Source organism: Nannobrachium achirus (genome assembly GCF_963921795.1).
Source record: "Nannobrachium achirus genome assembly, chromosome: 7".
Classification (NCBI taxonomy): Eukaryota; Metazoa; Chordata; class Actinopteri; order Myctophiformes; family Myctophidae; genus Nannobrachium; species Nannobrachium achirus.
This window is the reverse complement of record NC_137816.1, coordinates 64,366,059-64,386,382: the sequence shown is the minus strand read 5'-3', so window position 1 is coordinate 64,386,382 and position 20,324 is coordinate 64,366,059. Positions and strand designations below refer to the sequence as shown.

The 20,324-nt window shown below is 44.0% G+C and overlaps 1 protein-coding gene across 1 annotated transcript; it reads left to right on the top strand.

Moving 5' to 3' along the window:
* Nucleotides 1-8,948: 8,948 nt before the first annotated feature.
* Nucleotides 8,949-13,301, top strand: lingo1b (leucine rich repeat and Ig domain containing 1b; the record flags this gene model as incomplete). The annotated part of the gene is made up of 3 exons (XM_080729329.1): nucleotides 8,949-9,419; nucleotides 11,042-11,277; nucleotides 12,152-13,301. The coding sequence occupies 3 exons, from the start codon at nucleotides 8,949-8,951 to the stop codon at nucleotides 13,299-13,301; spliced, it is 1,857 nt and encodes a 618-aa protein (XP_080585455.1).
* Between the last annotated feature and the right edge of the window lie 7,023 nt (nucleotides 13,302-20,324).

Below are 20,324 nucleotides of genomic sequence, written 5' to 3'. Positions count from 1 at the left end.
ACACTTTTAATAGGCTACAGGAGTTCTCCCACTAATTTGTTTTCACATCGGTTTTATACTTTTTGAAATATCAATTTCCTGTTTATAATTGCAGTCAATGGGACGCTGATCAGGCTGAAGCCGTGACAGAATTTAGAGTCAAATGCAGAGACGGGTGAAAATACATAAAAAGTGTTTTGAAAGAAGAAATCCAGTACTTGGTCAAATACTGACCAGGATACTGTCACCAGGATACATGAAGTCCACGTTGCAGCCACTCCGTTCCCATGTGGATCCAAAGAAAACAATGAAATTCATATTATTTTGTTTAGCTCCTTTCGGAACTAGTCCACTTGCCAGAATCTGAACCCTGGCATATTGAGTACACCAAGGTTTTATGTTAGAAATGTTGAGTATGGGTCCCCAGCATGTAGAAACTGCCGGATGCTAACTTGCATATGTTGAGCAATTTTCATAATTTGCATAATTCGATTTAGCATAATCCCCCATAATAATGGCTAATATGTCAAAAACTGATTGGCCGATTTGAACAATATTGGAGTGGTTTTGGGGGTTATTGAGAATGCTGAATCCATTTCTGACATTTTCTAAATTCAAAATGGCCGTTTTAAATCGGAAATGGCCATATACCAACTTAAAGTAGGATTTTGATTATGAATTAAATTATAAATGTGGTTATTTATATGCTTATACATTATCTGCATTTCAGAAGCCAAATATAGACAATCCACACTAATTATTAGAACACTGACTGCCACAATAGCCTACCAGAAATAGTCACTTTATCATTTGGAAAATCAACAAAAAAGTATCAAAATCACCCCACTTTAAGTTGGTATAAGGCCATTTCCGGTTTAAAACGGCCATTTTGAGTTTAGAAAATGGATTCAGCATCCTCAATAACCCCCAAAACCACTCCAATATTGTTCAAATCGGCCAATCAGTTTTTGACATATTATCCATTATTATAGGGAATTATGCTAATTAAAGCGAATTATGCAAATTATGAAAATTGCTCAACATATGCAAGTTAGCATCCGGCAGTTTCTACATGATGGGGACCCTTACTCAACATTTCTAACATAAAACATTGGTGTACTCAATATGTCCGGGTTCACAATGGGGCTCTATGGGCTGGCAACTAGACTAAACCTCTCCCTCCGTGATATAGCGCCGAGATGAGGCTACTAATCTGTGTTCCCAGATATGTTTCACCACCAAGCGGTCGGGGCAAGAAAACTGTCCACATGTTGACTAAAATAGTGATTTTCCATTTCCCACACCGCTCAAAAATTATGATCCAAGAGACGCTATAACAACCTTTACTTTTTGTATTATGATGTACGGTAATGGTAAGAATCATATGCGTGGTCATAGGTGAATATACCACTTTTTCTAGTCACATGTTCAAATACTGGATTCTGATTGGTTTAAAACAGTGGTAAATAGGCCAACACAGAGTCGTCTAATCAGAGAGTCCTGCCACTGCGGGGTCAGAAACAGCGCTGGTCACGTGGTTCATAGTCACTTTACACCTCATAGACTTCAATGCATTTTGTAAACTTCCGGTTCGCCGTTTGTCACTATACGCCAATAGATGTGTGCGTAGAAGACCTGGCCCCATGAAGTGAACGGGAGTGACGCAACTCTCCGTAGGTAGAAGGCTCTGGGCCAACAACCTTGAGTTGGCTCATGGACCCCGCCCACCGAAACAATTAATGATTGTAACTAAAGATCCTTGCAAGTTACAACAACTTTTCTTTCATTTCTATGGAAAAAGTGGTAGAAAAGCAATTTACCATTCGAGGTCGTGGGGTTGTTGCCTGCGGCTCGTGGCACAACCCTGAAACAGTTGTAAATCAGCCAACAACCCACTCCCTCTCATGGTAAATGGCTTACTTTTATAGGTGTGGCAAAGGGTGCCCTGCAGGGGGTCAAAAACCTCATAAAGTCATTGCAAGCTTCAATAGCAGCAACACATTTCCACAGAGCAAAAAAGTGTCTGTTATTTTGCTCTGGTGTTGAATTTGGAGGCCAACGGCTGCTAAAGCCCTCTCTCTCTCTCTCTCTCTCTCTCTCTCTCTCTCTCTCTCTCTCTCTCTCTCTCTCTCTCTCAGGCAAGCCAACTCTACCCAACTCTACCGAATTTTCTACAAGTAAAAGCATGGTTTATGTATGTTTTGTAATATTACAATTTATATCTGCAAAGTAACCACAGTTTAAGATAAATAGTTGAGTAAAAATACAATATTTGGATCAGAGATGTAATGGAGTAGATAGGCCTAGTTAAAGTACTGGAAATTGCACATGACTCAAGTAAAGTACAAATTCCTACAAGTGCAGTCAGTATATGCCTCCTCAAGTAAGTAAATGTTTTACACAGTTGTTGCAAAATAAGTAAATAAATCATATAGACATAATATGCCCATGGTGTCTAGAAAAAGCACCTGTTTTTGTTTATATTGTGTTTACAATTTGGTAAAAAAAAAAGAAACCTTAGAAACCCGTTAAAACAACAGGATAAACCGTACAAAACCTGAAAATGTTCGCACTCGCTAGCGCACATGCATGAGGAACCCAGCCTGTCTTGCACCCCCTCCTAGAAGAGGCTAGAGTCGCCTATGAGTGTGCTACGCGTTTACCTGTGAGTGAATCATCATTCAAACAAAGCAAAGCGCCCACATACATGACTTACTGTACACCTGGCTTTTATATGGTACAAATGCAGGCACTTAAGTCTTACCTTGATAAAAAAGCATGTCAGTGACATTTTACATCACAGATACTGTACGTATCTGCAACTTGAGGATGTCCTTGAAAACGAGATGGTTCATCTCAATGGTTTATTCCTAATAAAGAATTTCAATACATGCTTTGAGTAAATACTATAGCCTTTGGAACCAACTGTTCACAAGCCACGTGCCTCATAGGTCAGTGTCCTATGGCTATTTCCTGTTCCTATAGCGTGAGGCAGCTTGATATCTCTGCTGTTGGCCAGAACTCAACAGTGCCTGTCACTATAAATCAGCCAAGAAATCTTGTGAAATATAATATCGTCAACCAATCATCAAGGATGATGATACACGAAAGAAGATGAAGCCAATATGGCACCTGAACATGAACAAATAAGGTGTCTAGACCTACGTATATTTGAGGGTCAAGGATCACAATTAAACAATTATTAAATTGATAAAAATGTACCTGGCATGCTGGTATATGCAAATGAGCGCTGCCATTACAATATAATCACATTTCTACCAATTCTTCTGATTCCATATAACTGAGTCCTTCTTACTAAAAACGAATGGTTGGAATGGATTCAGCAGCACCCACACAAACCCCCAGTTAGATGGAGAGATGTCCCCCAAGCTCAGATTGTCAAATGTATATTTTTCCAGTTGTTCAAACCAGGTCTTCTCACCTTTGATTGGCTCCCACAAGGTTTACCAGATCAGAACCATCAGCGCTGGGCAACGTGGGTGAAAGACGGAGCCATTCTCAACTTTGATTGGCTCCCACGGATCAGAGTTCCACCAGAGGAGCTCGGTTGGAAGTAATTGAGAGGTGTTAGAGAAGACACCTTTATGAACACATTGGTGAAGAAAGCCACCTGCTAAATAATTGCTCACCAATAGCTTTCTTAACCAATGTGTGCATGCCCCTCGAAAAAAAGAAATTTAGCAAAATGTTTGACAGCCACTGAAAGTCTGGGTGTCATCTATCATACATCATATACTATCATAAAGGTTTCTTCTCACACCTCTCACTTCTCACACTTCCAAACAAACTCGTTTGGGAAACTTCGTGGGAGCCAATCAAAGATGAGGATTACTTACATCACAACTATTTCAGTCCGTCTTTCAGTAGCAGGTAGAGGGCTCAACTGGGCGGTTAGCTACCCACGTTGACCAGCGCCGGCTTCTGCTATGGGAAACTTTGTGGCTGCCAATCAAAGTTGAAGAAGACCTGGTGTGAAAAACTGGACAAAAATAAATTGGCCAATAGGGACGTCTAACGAGGGGCTGGCTGTGGTGCTGAATCCATTCCATACCTGCAAGGACACCTACTTATACTTCATCATTGGTGTGGTTTTCTGTTGTTCTGATGCGTACACAAACATGGACATATACTCTTACAGTACATCGCCTTTCAAAGTTACTGCCAAATAATTCTATTTTACTTTATAGGAACCTCAATAATCTAAATATACCGCTCAACAAAAAAATAAGTGGAAATTATGGCTACCACAATTTGATTGATAGGCCTCCTGAAGCATGGCCAATTATTTTTATAGTCTTTGGTATGACCGGGCAGGGAACCCCGACCTCTCGGACACGCTAACCACAATATCACTGAGCTGGTTTAAAATAGCAAAAAAATAATAATCTAACAGTGGAATCTGTTATAGCCGCCCCTCCAAAAGCATTGTTCTTATACTGTGGCAGCCTAATAGAAGAAACTGTCATATGATATGGCTCACTTACTGTACATATCTCATAGTCACTGAGGGCTGATCAGCAATTTGTTGAGGTATTTCTTGGTTGAAACAGTATGGATTTATTCCACAGGAATAATAACTGGTATACTGGTATCTATGGAGTCTCAGATCAGTCTCAAAATGAATAAATCCACACAGGGTGATTCACAAATGATGCACACGGTCTGGTTCAGGGATCTGACTTGCTAATATGCCACTTTAGAACCGCGGTGTTCGGGAGTTCGGTATCTGATTTGTCATGATTAGCGAGGCAAGTGGACCCAGGTGCAGAGACCAAGGCACAGTTACAGAGATTGAAGTCCTTTTATTGGAGTTCAGGCTGGCATGAAACTGCATGGGAGCTGCTCTTCACCGGCAGAGAGAACAGAACGGCCAGGTGCTCACAGGAGATATAAAAATGGTTAAGAGTAGCTAAAAGTATCAACGGTGCCCAAAGGATCAAACAGGATCAAATATGAGGTAAAAAAACTGACGATCCGTGCACTCAGATGTAAAACGGAGGAAAAGCCTTTATAAATATACTAGAGTTATTACGTCGCGCCGCAGATCCGACCAATATGTCTGAGTCATAGGGCCCTAATATATCTTATTCCCAGGTGTTATGCAGTAATTAAGTCGTAACAAAATGTCATTGGTCATGCATGCTTCCACGTCTTAACTTAATTTGACTCTGCTAACATTAACATTTCGACTTATGACGTTCCCTGCCAGCTATTCTTCGTTTTCTCACCTTTTAGTAGTCACAGTGTATCCATCTCAAGTAAGATTGTGCACATCTACACGCATGCCACGCCACAATGTCTCAGACAAAAGACTGCACGTTAATCTGTCGAGCCGTTCAAAAGATATGAGCTAATTGCCTATATGCCTATATGGGCACATCGGGTTTGTTTATGATTATGTCCGAGTCAGAGTGATGTGGCCGCGGTGCGCCCGTCCGCCCTCCCTCCCTCCCAGTAGCCAAATTTTATATAGGATGAGACAAATGCCCACATGCTTCAAACTCGGAACACCTTTGTCATTTCTCTCACCCTGATGAAAACCCTCCGAGGTCAAAAACATGTTGACAGTTGCCATATATATCAATAAAGTGCCCGGATGGCCTGTTTTCATTTTACCTACTATTCTGGTAGACTGGAGACACACTGTAGACAAACTGAACACTGTCTGGAACATCTGATGACAAACTGACAGACAGCTATACAATGTTATGTTCTACACAGGGACTCAATCACAGCAGCACAAGGTACAGCTGGAGTGGGCGGGGAAACATGAGGAGAGGATGAGGATGACAGAGACAGACTGGGGGAGGAGGAGGGGCACGAGAACACCGGGAGACAGAAGAACGCAATGTAAACACAAAACACTACCAAACATAAATATGTTCTTCAAAACAGGGACGTGCAGAGAATGTTAGAGAGGCAGGTTCTGACATTTATAAAAGGGCCTTTTGGTGAACATTTCAAAAATAGCAGACCTCCTGTGAGCGTGGAGGTCTATTTTTCGATGCTTGATACCACACTAAAAAAGAGAAAACTGGAGATGTGGCGTACATGGATTTCACAGTGAGGTGAGGGCAATTCTTTCAGCATAAAGATGCTGCATTCAGGTTCAGGAGAGTTTGGACAAGGCAATTCTCTTGAACACTGCCTTAAAGCTATACTGTGTAAGATGCCCAACTAGTGGTCATTAGCCCTATAGCAAACCGCGGTCGCGTCCGCGTCTTTCGGACGTTTTTCGTACCTTCAGACCCCCGCGTCTGCCTCCACCTCGCTGAGATCTATCTTTTGAGGGGTCCCTTGTTCCTGTGCGTTCAGTAATTCCAGAGATACGGACTCCTTCACCCTGCCTGGTAGGCGAAATTACCTAGAGAAGGGATGGTACAAACGGGCGACAACAAATATGGCTGCCATAGCGACCCCACTTCAAGATGCGCTGTGATTGGCCGGCAGTTGTATAACCCTCGCTGTGATTGGCCGGTAGTGTGATGACGCAATTTTGGCGCGAGATCCGGTCCACGGCAAGGATCGCAGTTTACATATATAGAGAAGGCTTTACAGGCTGAAATTCACAGAGTGGGTGTTCTAAAACTTTAGCGATTTAACAGTTAGGACAATTTTAAGATTTGTTTTATAAAAAAAGTTACATGGTACAACTTTAAAGAGGCGGTGCCATAGTTTTGTACTTTTTCTAGTTTTCATGTGTCTAGGAGGTTGACAGTACTTCATTAGACACCCCTGGTGTGGTTGTTATGAGCAATTATGTATTGCCTTTCTATTTTGGTTTTAGCTATAGGCTGCCACCTTGTGGGGTCAAACGTGCCGGTCCAAAAACACACATTACATCACAGAATCAATCCCTCCCCTAATTACCATTCACCCAACATACGTGGGTGTGGCTAACTTCAGCTGGGTCACCACCCACCATGACAACCACGCATACCAATGAACTGGTGGATGTGGCCACATAAAAACATAATTTTAACTCTTTCTGTACACTTTTTTGGAAAAAATCTTCCTCCTAGTATAATCATAATACCTGATAATCATGTTTTAGAGGGGGGGGGGGAATCATGGCACCACCTCTTTAAGGTATGGCATGGAAAGGAAGGCATTTGCATTTCTCTCACCATAGTGAAAACTGCATTCCTGGTCTGGAGAGGGCACTTTTTACAGACCGATAAAAGGGCAGGGACTCAAGCCCCCTTTGATGTCTATGTGTGCACGTGCCTGCTGAGAGACAGAGACAGATAGAGAGTCAGAGAGATATACAGAGAGAGAGAGAGAGAGAGAGAGAGAGAGAGAGAGAGAGAGAGACCGACCATGACCATAATTGTAAATAAGGTGCAGAGAAACAATTCCACTGATACAAGCATGCACCAAAACAATAGCTTTCCCCCAGTAACATCTATAAGGCCTGTAGTACTAGCAGCACAGTAACATCTATAAGGCCTGTAGTACTAGCAGCACAGTAACATCTATAAGGCCTGTAGTACTAGCAGCACAGTAACATCTATAAGGCCTGTAGTGCTAGCAGCACAGTAACATCTATAAGGCCTGTAGCACTAGCAGCACAGTTCCATATTGAGTTGACACCTACAGTATATTGGGTGGATATATTCTCTAGCATGAAGGTGTGCTTGGTTGGTTATGAATGATATAATGGTTATTGCCTCCTACTGTCTGTGCATTGGATTTTGGTTTTAATTTATGAAGGAATTTGAGGGCAGCCAAGAACATTATTCAAAAGATAATTCACTATGAAAAGAAATCAACATACATTTTCTTTTAAAGAAAATGTTGCATTTGAATTGCCTTTGAACCAAAAGGTTCTCAAGCCTTCAGGAGGTCCCCAGTAGCCAGACACTCAGTCTGAATTGACATTTAGTTTCACTAATTCAGTCTGAAATCTGAATTTCTGGGATGGACGTTGCCAAAGAGGCAGTCTTCTGCGATTGGTTCAATGCCTGTCAACAGTAGCAAAGCAGATGACGTAGTTGTTATTGGTGTTGTTGGCTAGCCTGTTGCTTGCTACTTGCTAACCAAAGAAACAGGCAGAATAGGAGCGCTACGAACTAGTAATCAAACACAACAAAACATGTCTGCTACTGATGCTACAATGTTTATGTTTGGGAATGTGCGGCACGGTCCGGCGGCGGCGCTGGATTAGTTGGAATGGCACATGAGTTCTGAGAAAACCTCACCCACGCTGCTCACAAGCCCCAACGCCATAGAGTTGAAGCAATGCTGATTCTCCGTACGGATTTTCATCCGAGGAAAGCCTCTTCAATGAGAGCACCACCAGACCCCTGAATCGCCTGCCCTAAAACATATTTTTAAAGGGGCGTGGCTAGCGATTCAGGGTCTTGGAACCAGGCTAGGTCCCCAGCTAAATGATTGATAGTTAGAAACCAAATAGACTTTTAACTAGTCAGTAGTGCTGTCGCCTCACAGGTAGAAGGTCCTGGGTTCGATTCCCGCCGGGGACGCTGTGGGCGCTGGGGTCCTTCTCTCCTCCGTGTCATCAGTGCCCATACCCTGGGTGGGGTTGGCCAAAGGGCCTTTCTGTGTGGAGTTTGCGTGTTCTCCCCGTGTCTCCTAGGGTAGATACCCTCACAAAAACATTGCAGTGGCAACAAGCAGTAATCCTGGTTTCTATAATGCCTCCCCTTGGCTAGCCGGGGCGCCTGATGGAGGGGAAAGGAACTGGTTGAAATAACGTGTACCTTCCACGCACTACGTCTAACCGGTGATAAGAAGCGACCTGCTCACTCCTCATGCACTGAAGGAAGCATGAGCTCAGTTCGGGGCCCTCCCCAGGTTGGCAGAGGGAGAGCAGAGTCCAGGATTACTGCTTAGGCAATTGGCACTGGGTGAAAAATCTACCATCTCTGTGATACAGTATATTTAAACATGCTTTGTGCTTTGTGTCTCCCCAGGTGAGCAGCAGGATGGTGTTGGGCGAGGCGGGGGGCCACAGCTACCTGGTGGCGTGCTGGCAGCCCATCCTGTTCCTGATGCTGGGCACCGTCCTCTCTGGCTCCACCACGGGCTGCCCGTCCCGCTGCGACTGCAGCGGCCAGGAGCGCTCGGTGGTGTGCCACCGGCGGAGACTGGCGCAGCTGCCCGAGGGCATCCCCATCGAGACGCGCCTGTTGGACCTCAGCAAGAACCGCCTGAAGAGCCTTGGCCCCGAGGAGTTCCTCAGCTACCCGCTGCTGGAGGAGCTGCAGCTCAACGAGAACAACATCTCGTCGGTGGAGCCCGGCGCCTTCGCCAGCCTGAACGCTCTGCGGACGCTGGGGCTGCGCGGCAACCAGCTGAAGCTCATCCAGCTGGGCGTGTTCACGGGCCTGGTCAACCTCACCCACCTGGACATCAGCGAGAACAGGATCGTCATCCTGCTGGACTACATGTTCCAGGCAAGGATATTAGAGTGGACCACGACGAGTCGTCACGAAAATACACAGAAATATAAACTAGCAAACTCGCTCTAAACACTCATTAAAATGAACTAAAACTAAACTACAATGAAAAGTCCTAAACCAGGGATACTCGACTTACTCGACTTAAAGTTGTACTATGTAACTTTTTTTATAAAACAAATCTTAAAATTCTCCTAACTATTAAATCACAAAAGTTTTAGAAGATCCGCGCCGTGAATTTCAGCCTGTAAAGCCTTCTCTGTATGTAAACTGAGATCCTTGCCGTGGACCGGATCTCGCGCCAAAATTGCGTCATCACACTACCGGCCAATCACAGCGAGGGTTATACAACTGCCGGCCAATCACAGCGCATCTTGAAGTGGGGTCGCTATGGCAGCCATATTTGTTGTCGCCCGTTTGTACCATCCCTTCTCTAGGTAATTTCGCCTACCAGGCAGGGTGAAGGAGTCCGTATCTCTGGAATTACTGAACGCACAGGAACAAGGGACCCCTTAAAAGATAGATCTCAGCGAGGTGGAGGCAGACGCGGGGGTCTGAAGGTACGAAAAACGTCCGAAAGACGCGGACGCGACCGCGGTTTGCTATAGGGCTAATGACCACTAGTTGGGCATCTTACACAGTATGGCTTTAAAACGGCTCAGGAGCCAATCAGCAAAATAGAAAAAGTCCATGCAAGGGGCGCAAGCTAAAAATGACGATCCTATTTTGAATGTTTAGACAATGAGTTTGTCTAATGAGTAGTTTAAAAATAAAGGGAACACAGAAAACTGCCACATTTCCGTCTATAGGCCTAAGGCCAAACCTCACTGAACAAAAAGATTGTCATGGAATGATTAATGATGAAGTTTCCTCTTTTGGAACAAACAAAATAGAAAAAAAAGTCTTGTATAAAACAAGTCAAAAATAGTTTCCCAGTGGTTTTGTAGAGAAACTGAAAAATGACTTCAGGAATGATTTGTCCACACTTGAAAGTAGACAAAATATATTTTTGTCTACTTTGGGCCCACGGGGCGCAGGGTGAATAGCGCTGTCCTAAACCAGGGACGTGCTGGGCCCCTGATTCAGCCCGGGAAAAAGAGTTGGAGAGGCCCTCATTGCGTGCAGCGCTGCTGCTACTCATAGATTTGTGACAAAGTGACAAGCCAGTGGGCCAATTACATGAGTTATATTTTGTCGTTGTCGGGTGGAAACCTTGTACGTCCAAACCCGTTTGTTTTGTATTTATCATTTTAAAAATGATTTAAACTAGTGAAAACAGCCGATCTACAAGCACACAACGTCTCATACCGCGAGGCGTTGTGTGCTTGTAGATCTGCTGTTTTCACTACTTTTGTGCGACGGCCTTGTATGATGAAGCAGGGCTTTGCTTTGCGAAAAAATTTACAAATTTGAAACTTGGAGATACGAGGTTTCTGCCCGACAGTGACGATTTACTTTGTTGGCCGCCCAGCCCCCAAAATGGACATTTTATTAAAATTTTCTTTCCTAATGGCCGGCCTGGACCGGGCCGGGAATGAACCGGACGTTCGGGAGTTGTCCCGCTTTTTCCCAATGGCCAGCACGTCCCTGTCCTAAACTCTTACAACCATGGGTTCCAGGAGCTGTACAACCTGCGGGAGCTGGAGGTGGGCGACAGCGACCTGGTGTTCATCTCACCGCGCTCCTTCCACGGCCTGGGCAACCTGGAGAGCCTGGTCATCGAGCGCTGCGTGGGCCTGGCCGCGGTGCCCACCGACGCGCTGGGGCACCTGCACGGCCTGCTGACGCTCCGCCTGCGCCACCTCAACGTCAGCGCCGTGCGCGACTACTCCTTCAAGAGGCTGTACCGGCTCAGGTACCATAAATACTATAAGTACCATAAGTACTATAAATATTATTATGCTATTACTATGGGGGCGGCATAGCTCAGGGGTAGAGAAACCGTTATTAGAGCACGAAGGGTTCCCAGCTCGAATCCGGGCTCCCCCTGAGTTAATGTCGAAGGGTCCTTGGGCAAGACTCTGAACCCCACATTGCTCCCGGTGAGCAGGTTGGTGCCTTGCATGGTTTCCTCCGCCACCGGTGTATGAATGTGTGCGTGAATGGGTGAATGTAATGCACAATCTATAAGCGCCTTGGATAAAAGCGCTATATAAATGCACCATTTACCATTTATGCTCGTCACTTTCAGTTTTTCTATCTACATTTACGACTGCTCTGTACTGTTGATTCTTCTTCTTTTGCTTATAGTTATTGTTACCTTCTTAACCCATTAAGACCTGTAATTACCGTATTTTATACTTTAGGTATTGAAAAATAGCAGATCTAGAAGCTCACAGCTGCACTGTGAGCTTCTAGATCTGCTTTCACGTCGTGAAAATACAGTATATGTATTTTTAAAGCTAACATTTGTAACTAAAATTTTGCTTCTGGGGGTCCCTGGAACTAAATATGTTGAGATGGGGGGGTCCGTGGCCAAATACATATCATTTTGGGGGTCCTTGACATGAAAAGGTTTGAGAACTACTGATTTAGAAACAGTTAGGATTTAGGAGACATTTATAGAATCGGGTCAATATATTGAAAGACTTGCTCAAAATGTCATGATCTTTTCAAAAATGTTTTAATAGTTAAAGCATAAAATAATGGTTAAAGTGCTGATCTATCTATCTATCTATCTATCTATCTATCTATCTATCTATCTGTCTGTCTGTCTGTCTGTCTGTCAGGGTGCTGGAGATCTCCCACATGCCCTCGCTGGACACCATGACGCCCAAATGCCTGTTCGGGCTCAACATCACGTCGCTGTCGGTGACCAGCTGCAACCTCACTGCCGTGCCGTACGAGGCCATCCGCCACCTGGGCCACCTGCGCTTTCTCGACCTGTCGTTCAACCCCATCCGCGCCGTGGAGGGCAACCAGCTGCACAACCTGCAGAAGCTCCAGGCGTTCCACCTGGTCGGCGGGAGGCTGGCCACCATCGAGCCCTACTCCTTCCGGGGCCTGAACCACCTCCGCGTCCTCAACGTGTCCATCAACGGCCTCAGCACCCTGGAGGAGTCCGTCTTTCACTCGGTGGGCAACCTGGAGACCCTGGCCCTGTACGACAACCCGCTGGCCTGCGACTGCCGCCTGCTCTGGGTCTTCCGCCGGCGGTGGAGGCTCAACTTCAACAGGCAGCGGCAGCCCGCGTGCGCCTCGCCCGAGGCCGTGCAGGGCAAGGAGTTTAAGGATTTCCCCGACGTGCTCCCCGCCGACTACTTCACCTGTCAGAAGTCCAGGATCTTGGACCACCGGGTTCAGGAGAGCCACGTGGACGAGGGGACGACGCTGCACTTCACCTGCCAGGCTGAGGGCGACCCGGTGCCCGTGATCATGTGGCTGTCACCCAGGAAGGAGTTCATCACCACCAAGACCGTGGGCTCCAGACTCACCGTCTCCCCCGACGGCACGCTGGAGGTGCGTTACGCTCAGATCCAGGACAACGGCACCTACCTGTGCGTCGCTAGCAACGCGGCGGGGAATGAGACAAAGTCGGCTCACCTGTTTGTGCACAGCTACTCCCCCAACTGGCCCCATCAGCCCAACAAAACCTTCGCCTTCATCTCCAACCAGCCGAGCGACGACGGGACCAACGTGACCCGCGCCACGGCTCCTTTCCCGTTCGACGTGAAGACCCTCATCATCGCCACCACCATGGGCTTCATCTCTTTCTTGGGAGTGGTGCTCTTCTGTCTCGTCATCCTCTTCCTGTGGAGTAGAGGGAAAGGGAACGCCAAGTCAAACACCATAGAGGTGGAGTACGTGCCCCGCAAAGACGAAGTGGACGAGGGCAGTCCGTCCGAGGGCTCGCTAAAGTTCAACATGAAAATCATGTGATCGTACGTTTACAGACTGTCGTCGATTGTGGCTTGACTTGTTGTCAAGTGATGTAAGGACGTTTAGGCATAACAAAAACAAGCTTGTGCTCTTCTGCCATAACCCGCCTGGGGGAAACAAACGTGCTGTATAATTACGGTGCGCTCGCTTAAAATGTCCGTGTGGGAAGTCGGAAATGTAAGTTCCGCACACAAGAACAAATCTCTAAAAAAAATTGGCAATCGTTCGGTACTCGCCCGTGCCGAACGTACATTGGTACGAATCCTTGTACCAATCACGCCCCTATTTGGGATGGATACAGACAGACCACGCTTGAAATATGTGTTCAGTTGTGTCATGGCTAATTTATGGTCTGTCACGTGACTGCGGCGCGCAGCGAAAAGAGCCGACCTACAAGCTCACAAATCGCTGTGGCCACGCTCACTGTGAGCATGTAAATCGGCTATTTCCGGTTGCGTGACGCAATCGTGTAATGAACTAGGAATCGGGGCTATGGAAATTGCACAGCAGCGGAAGCCTCAATGGAAGTACCTGGGTGACTGTTTCATGGACTTAATCTTGAAAAGTTAAAGTTGAAGCTGACATTTCTGTGAATTTCTATGGGCAATAGTCAAATAAGAAAGAAAAAAATAAAAACAAGCCAGTCCTTTACAGTACAGTATGTGCTCCTTTCTGCCAACAAAGGGAGTTTGTCTTTAAACTTACAGTAGCCTATCTACAATTTGAACTATGAACTATTACAGTATGTCTTTTTTCTGTATCTTGTAATCTTGTTCTTTCAATGTACATTTTTGCAGTGACCCCAACGACAATGCTAATCTCATGGCTTTGGGTTTGAACATGTTACAGTCCAGAGCAGGCTACGTTTCCAGCTACTTTTCAGCACAATTTTGAGGTAATTCAGCTGGAAGAGCGGGTGCGTAAGAGTCCGTTTCGCAAGAGTTTACAAATTATGAGCCATCAAAGTAACACTCGAGAACAGAAGTTTGTTTTGTCTGTTTTTGTTTTCGTTACCGTTTTGGCAGCTCAATTAGGACTAGCATCAACCTCCAAAACCAGAAACAGTATTTTCAGTGGCACAATCACAAACAACCCAGAGATATCCCCAAATTGATGCCTTAAGTTTCCTATTTTCCTGCTATCATCCGGTGCAGATTCTTACATTAAATGAGGGGTTTTATCTTCTCTAATTAACTCCAGTAATACACCCAAGGACTGCTCTGAAGGTAATTTGGTCAAATTCTTGAAATGTCTGTTTGAAAATGATATGCGGATGGGAAGTCTATTAAAATGACATTTTATACAACAACACTCGTTATTTTATGCTAATCTGCGAGGCAGTCAAATAAATATGTTTTCATCTGACAGATGCCCAGATTCCAATTGCTGCAACACCAGAAAATAATAATGCGAACATACCGGTATATACATATATATATATATATATATATATATGCGTGCGTGCGTGCGTGCGTGCGTGCGTGCGCGCAGTCAATACATGGCATTTATACTATACAGTATCTGGCATTAGAATGTTATACCACACATGGACATTCAGATTTAGTATTTAGCAAAATAATACTACTACTAATAATAATAATGGTAATAATTTGTATTATAATAATAATGCAAATTCACAAATGTAATTAACCACTTAATAGCATCGCTATTCTAGGCTATTATGTCATAATGGGCGAACACTTGGTCGAAAATAGCCGCTCTATAAACTCGTAGATCTTGTTGATCTGCTACTTTCGGCAAAGACATTTTTATGTGTGTGGAGGGGGAAAACAAGGAGGAGACCAAGCAGGGGCGTCGCACCAAATTCTGGGCCCTGGGTACAAGGATTCACTCACATTTTGTGCTTTAACTATTGAAAAATAGCAGATATACAAGCTCACAGCGCAGCACAGAGTGCCGCGCTGCGAGCTTGTAGATCTCCTATTTTTGAAAAATCATGAACATTTGTGCAAGTCTTATAAATAATACGTATTTGGCCACGGACCCCCATCTCAAAATATTTAGTTCCAGGGACCACCCAGAAGCAAAATTTGAGTTACAAATGTTTGCTTAAAAAGTACATAATATTCAAAGATTTGCACACATTTTCACGACTTTTCAAAAATATTTTTCAATAGCTAAAGTATAAAATAATGAAGGCCCCTCCACCTTAGGCCCTAGTAACTATAGGTCCCACTCCCCCCCTTGTGACGCCCCTGGGACCAAGTATCAACCCTGGGGGGACCCCCCCCCCCCCCCCCCCCCGGTCAATACATTACACAGGTTTTATAAATGGTTAATAGATCTCAATTCTGTGGACCAATCAATGTGATAGATTGTGACCGTAGGCACTAGGCAGTGGTGTAAAGTAACTAAGTACATTGACTTAAGTACTGTACTTAAGTACAATTTTGAGGTATTTGTACTTTACTTGAGTATTTCCAATTTCCAATACTTTTACTTCTACTCCACTACATCTCGGATGATCCAAATGTTGTACTTTTACTCCACCATCAAAGAAGAAATAAATAACGCACATCCTTTGTTGTTTGGAGCTGAGCTGAAACTGCCAAAGCAGTATTACCAAGAACAACAAGGTGGCTCGTAAATCACTTTTAGGAGCTCCAACCTTTATTTATGACCACAAAGCAGCATGAAAATGATTTGTATACATTTGAAAACTTGAAATGGGACATTCTGCATGACGAGATTTTAATTTAAATTTTTACTTTTGGTTACATTTTGATGCCAATACTTTTATACTTTTACTCAAGTACATTTTGAATTCCGGATTTTTTTTTTCTTGTAAGGGTGCCCTCACACCAAAGAGAGTGGAATCCACGTTCCACCAATGCATTTCAATGAGAGTGAAGCGGTTTCATGCCAGCAGAGGATTTCTGCAAAAAACGCTCCCTTATCATTGAAATGCATTGGCGGAATGCGGATTCCACTCTCATAGGTACTTTGGTGTGAGGGCACCCTAACAGAGTATTTCTATATTTCAGTATTGATACTTTTACTTAAGTAAACCATTTTGAGTACTTTCTCCACCAGACCACCACTGACCGTAGGCAGTAGGCCTAATCCTAATATGTTTGTAGTATTTCACGATGCCAAATTCGTATTTAGGCCTATGCTAATGAGTTGTGTGCTCTGTGCCAAAGAAGATGGCATGTTAACGTGACACTGCAGTGAGTCATTTTCTGCTGTGAGCGTCGGTGCTTTGAGTTTGACTTCAAAGGGAACAGAGAGCAGAGGCACACCGCACAGTAAAAGATTTGTGATTTGGAACTGTACCATACAGTATAGGACTTTGGAGCGGTACCATACAGTATAGGGCTTTGGAGTTGTACCATACGCATACAGTATAGGACTTTGGAGTTGTACCATACAGTATAGGACTTTGGAGTTGTACCATACAGTATAGGACTTTGGAGCGGTACCATACAGTATAGGGCTTTGGAGTTGTACCATACGCATACAGTATAGGACTTTGGAGTTGTACCATACAGTATAGGACTTTGGAGTTGTACCATACAGTATAGGACTTTGGAGCGGTACCATACAGTATAGGACTTTGGAGCCTTACCATACAGTATAGGACTTTGGAGCGGTACCATACAGTATAGGACTTTGGAGCTGTACCATACAGTATAGGACTTTGGAGCTGTACCATACAGTATAGGACTTTGGAGCTGTACCATACAGTATAGGACTTTGGAGCTGTACCATACAGTATAGGACTTTGGAGCGGTACCATACAGTATAGGACTTTGGAGCCTTACCATACAGTATAGGACTTTGGAGCGGTACCATACAGTATAGGACTTTGGAGTTGTACCATACAGTATAGGACTTTGGAGCGGTACCATACAGTATAGGACTTTGGAGTTGTACCATACAGTATAGGACTTTGGAGCTGTACCATACAGTATAGGACTTTGGAGCTGTACCATACAGTATAGGACTTTGGAGTTGTACCATACAGTATAGGACTTTGGAGCGGTACCATACAGTATAGGACTTTGGAGCGGTACCATACAGTATAGGGCTTTGGAGCGGTAACATACAGCAGGTGTTCCCAAACGTTTTTGTCTCAGGGCACCCCATAAATATTTGTTTTAATCCGAGGCACCCCTGCATTATAATTTTCACTCCCAGCACCTTATATTTATAGCATATCGTCGTTGTCGGGTGGAAACCGTGTATGTCCAAAACCGTTCGTTTTCTATTTATCATCTATAAAATGTACTAAACTAGTGCAGATCTACAAGCACACAACGCCTCACATCACGAGGCGTTGTGTGCTTATAGATCAGCTGTTTTCACTGTGACAGTCTTGTATGATGAAGCAGGGCTTTGCTTTACCAAAAGACGTACACATTTGAAACTTGGAGATACGAGGTTTCTGCCCGACAGTGACAATATTTTAGTGATTATGTTGCGAGGAAAACGTTGAGATAATAGCCATTTTGGTTAGAACTGACTGAAAATAACTTTGTACTTCAAGTTTAAAATGATACTAAATATTATATAATATATAGTGTCCAAATGAATTCCAAATATTATCAAATTATCTCAGGGTAACCCCTGGACTGCCGTCGCGGCACCCCAGGGTGCCCCGTCACCCACTTTGAAAACCCCTGCCATACAGTGTAGGACCGTATGAGATTCGAAACTACATCATCTTTGCAGGTAACCCCATATTGAACCTCACTCTCCGCTGTTAGCTTAGCAGGTGTCACTGCTCCCGACTCTGCCTCAATGGGAACACATGGCACAGGCTGACTGTGCTGACGTTAGCTTTAAAGATCTTTAGGTGTCTGGAACTACCAGGGTTACTTATAGAGTATGAGATTCAACATCTTGTCTGCAGCGGTACATATAGTATAACCGCTTGAACCCCACCGGAGCCAATTTCCAAATGCTTCCCGTCATAGAGTCTGGAGCAACCAAAGCTCTGAAGATGATAGGAGGACAAAGCGGACGTGACGCCTCCTCCCCGCTTCTGTTTCGTCTTTAGAGTCGCGCAAATGTATCCTAACATAAATCTAAATCCTTTTAAGCATATCGTCGCTGTCGGGAAGAAACCTTGTATCTCCAAGTTTCACATTTGTAATTTATTTCGTAAAGTAAAGCCCTGCTTCATCATAGAAGACTGTCGCACAAAACGAGTGAAAATAGACGATCTACGCGAGGCGTTGTGTGCTTGTAGATCGTCTATTTTCACTAGTGTAGATCATTTTTTAAATGATAAATACAAAACAAACAGTTTTCACCCGGCAGCGACGATATATAGCTTGCAGCTTAGCAGCAAGTGGATATTAAAAACATTGAATGTAAAGATATTTTGCAAGCCAGAGGTTTAAGTGGTAAAATATGACATTTAAAATGTTTCTACACTACAGTAGGTGTGAGATTCAACTAAGTGTGTCAAGTCTGCAGGGGCTTGGATTATTCACGTAATTAACGTCAATCAGAGAGTCTGATTGTAGAGAGAGAGTCTGGTTGGCAAAGTCATTTTGTATTTCAGTATTGAGAAAACAAAGAGGAATGTTTTCTTCCCCTTTAGTGCATCAAGAAGCAGGCATTATCTCCCAGCATGTTAACTTCAACAGAGGGACCAGAATAGCTAATGAGATGATATCCCCATAGTCTGTTTGTATGCAGCAGCAGCAGCAGCAGTCGGCAAGAAGAACAACATCGTTTTCGCTTACATTTTTCACTATAAATGTACAAACCGTGCTCTGTTAAAAATGTCCCAAAACAGGATTGTTGTCAAGATTGAAGTTATGTACTAAACAGAATGTTGAAACACACATGCACGCCTGCACGCGAGCGTATGCACGCACGCACGCACACACGCACACACACGCGCACACGCACACGCACACGCACACGCACACACACACACACACACACACACACACACACACTATAGCAATGAGGATATTGCACTGACGTGTCGATCAGTGAGTGTGTTCAGGTTTCATTCACTGGATTATGGCAGGCGTGGGTGTGAAATAGACTTCTCTCTCCCTCTCCTTCCCTGTCTGTGTGCGTGTGGGTGTGTGTTTGTGTGTGCGCGTGCACGCGTGAGCATGTGTGTGTGTGCGTGCGTGTGTGTGTCATTTATAACACTCAAGGATGCAGGTGAACCGTGTCAGTCTGAAGAGCACTGCATCAACACACGTTTGTCATAGATTGATTTTCCTCCCTCCAACCCCATGTCCTTATGATGAATCTCAATGTGAATTATTTACATTGACAGGTTATGCTTTCAATTTGTCTCGGTAAGGTTGGTGCTGCCCCCTTAGCCCTTACCCTGGATAACCCTGAATAACACTTCAATAATTGACGATAACAATTTACTCAAAATATGAGGATAAACAGATATAGATTGAAACGATATGCAGGTACAGAATATGCGGTATACAATGTACACCAGTTTGAAAATGTTTAGTGCAAATGAAAATAGTGTTGCCTGCATTAACTAGTGACATAAATAATGTCCAGCTGAAACTAAATTATGACTTTAATCATAATCAATCCGATCGAAGGATCTAATGATTAGATCCTTCGATTGTATTGATTATGCTTAACAAAATTATGTTATTGATTAGATTCTAATCGATAACATAATTTAATTTATGTACTGTACTTAAATTGTGCATTTAGAAGGGAGTAGTGAATGAGTGAGTGATTTTAACTCCCTATGAAGGGAGAAGTAGGGAGTAGGCCTAATGAATGAGGGAGTGATTTTGGATACAGTCAGAGAAAGTTCCAACCCCCTCAGCAAACAGCAAAATACAGGAGCATAGTGCCTAGTTTATATAAATACATCAATTCATACTCCCGATAGGAGTTTAAATCGAGCAATTAAGCTGAAAGAAGGTGTTACAAAAAAGTGAATTACCAACTACAAAAGAGCCAAAGTTGAAAGATGACATCCTCAGTAAGTCAGATACTCAGTAATACGATTTTTTCCTCGCTATCAATCTTGCTAATATTGGAAAACGTTGC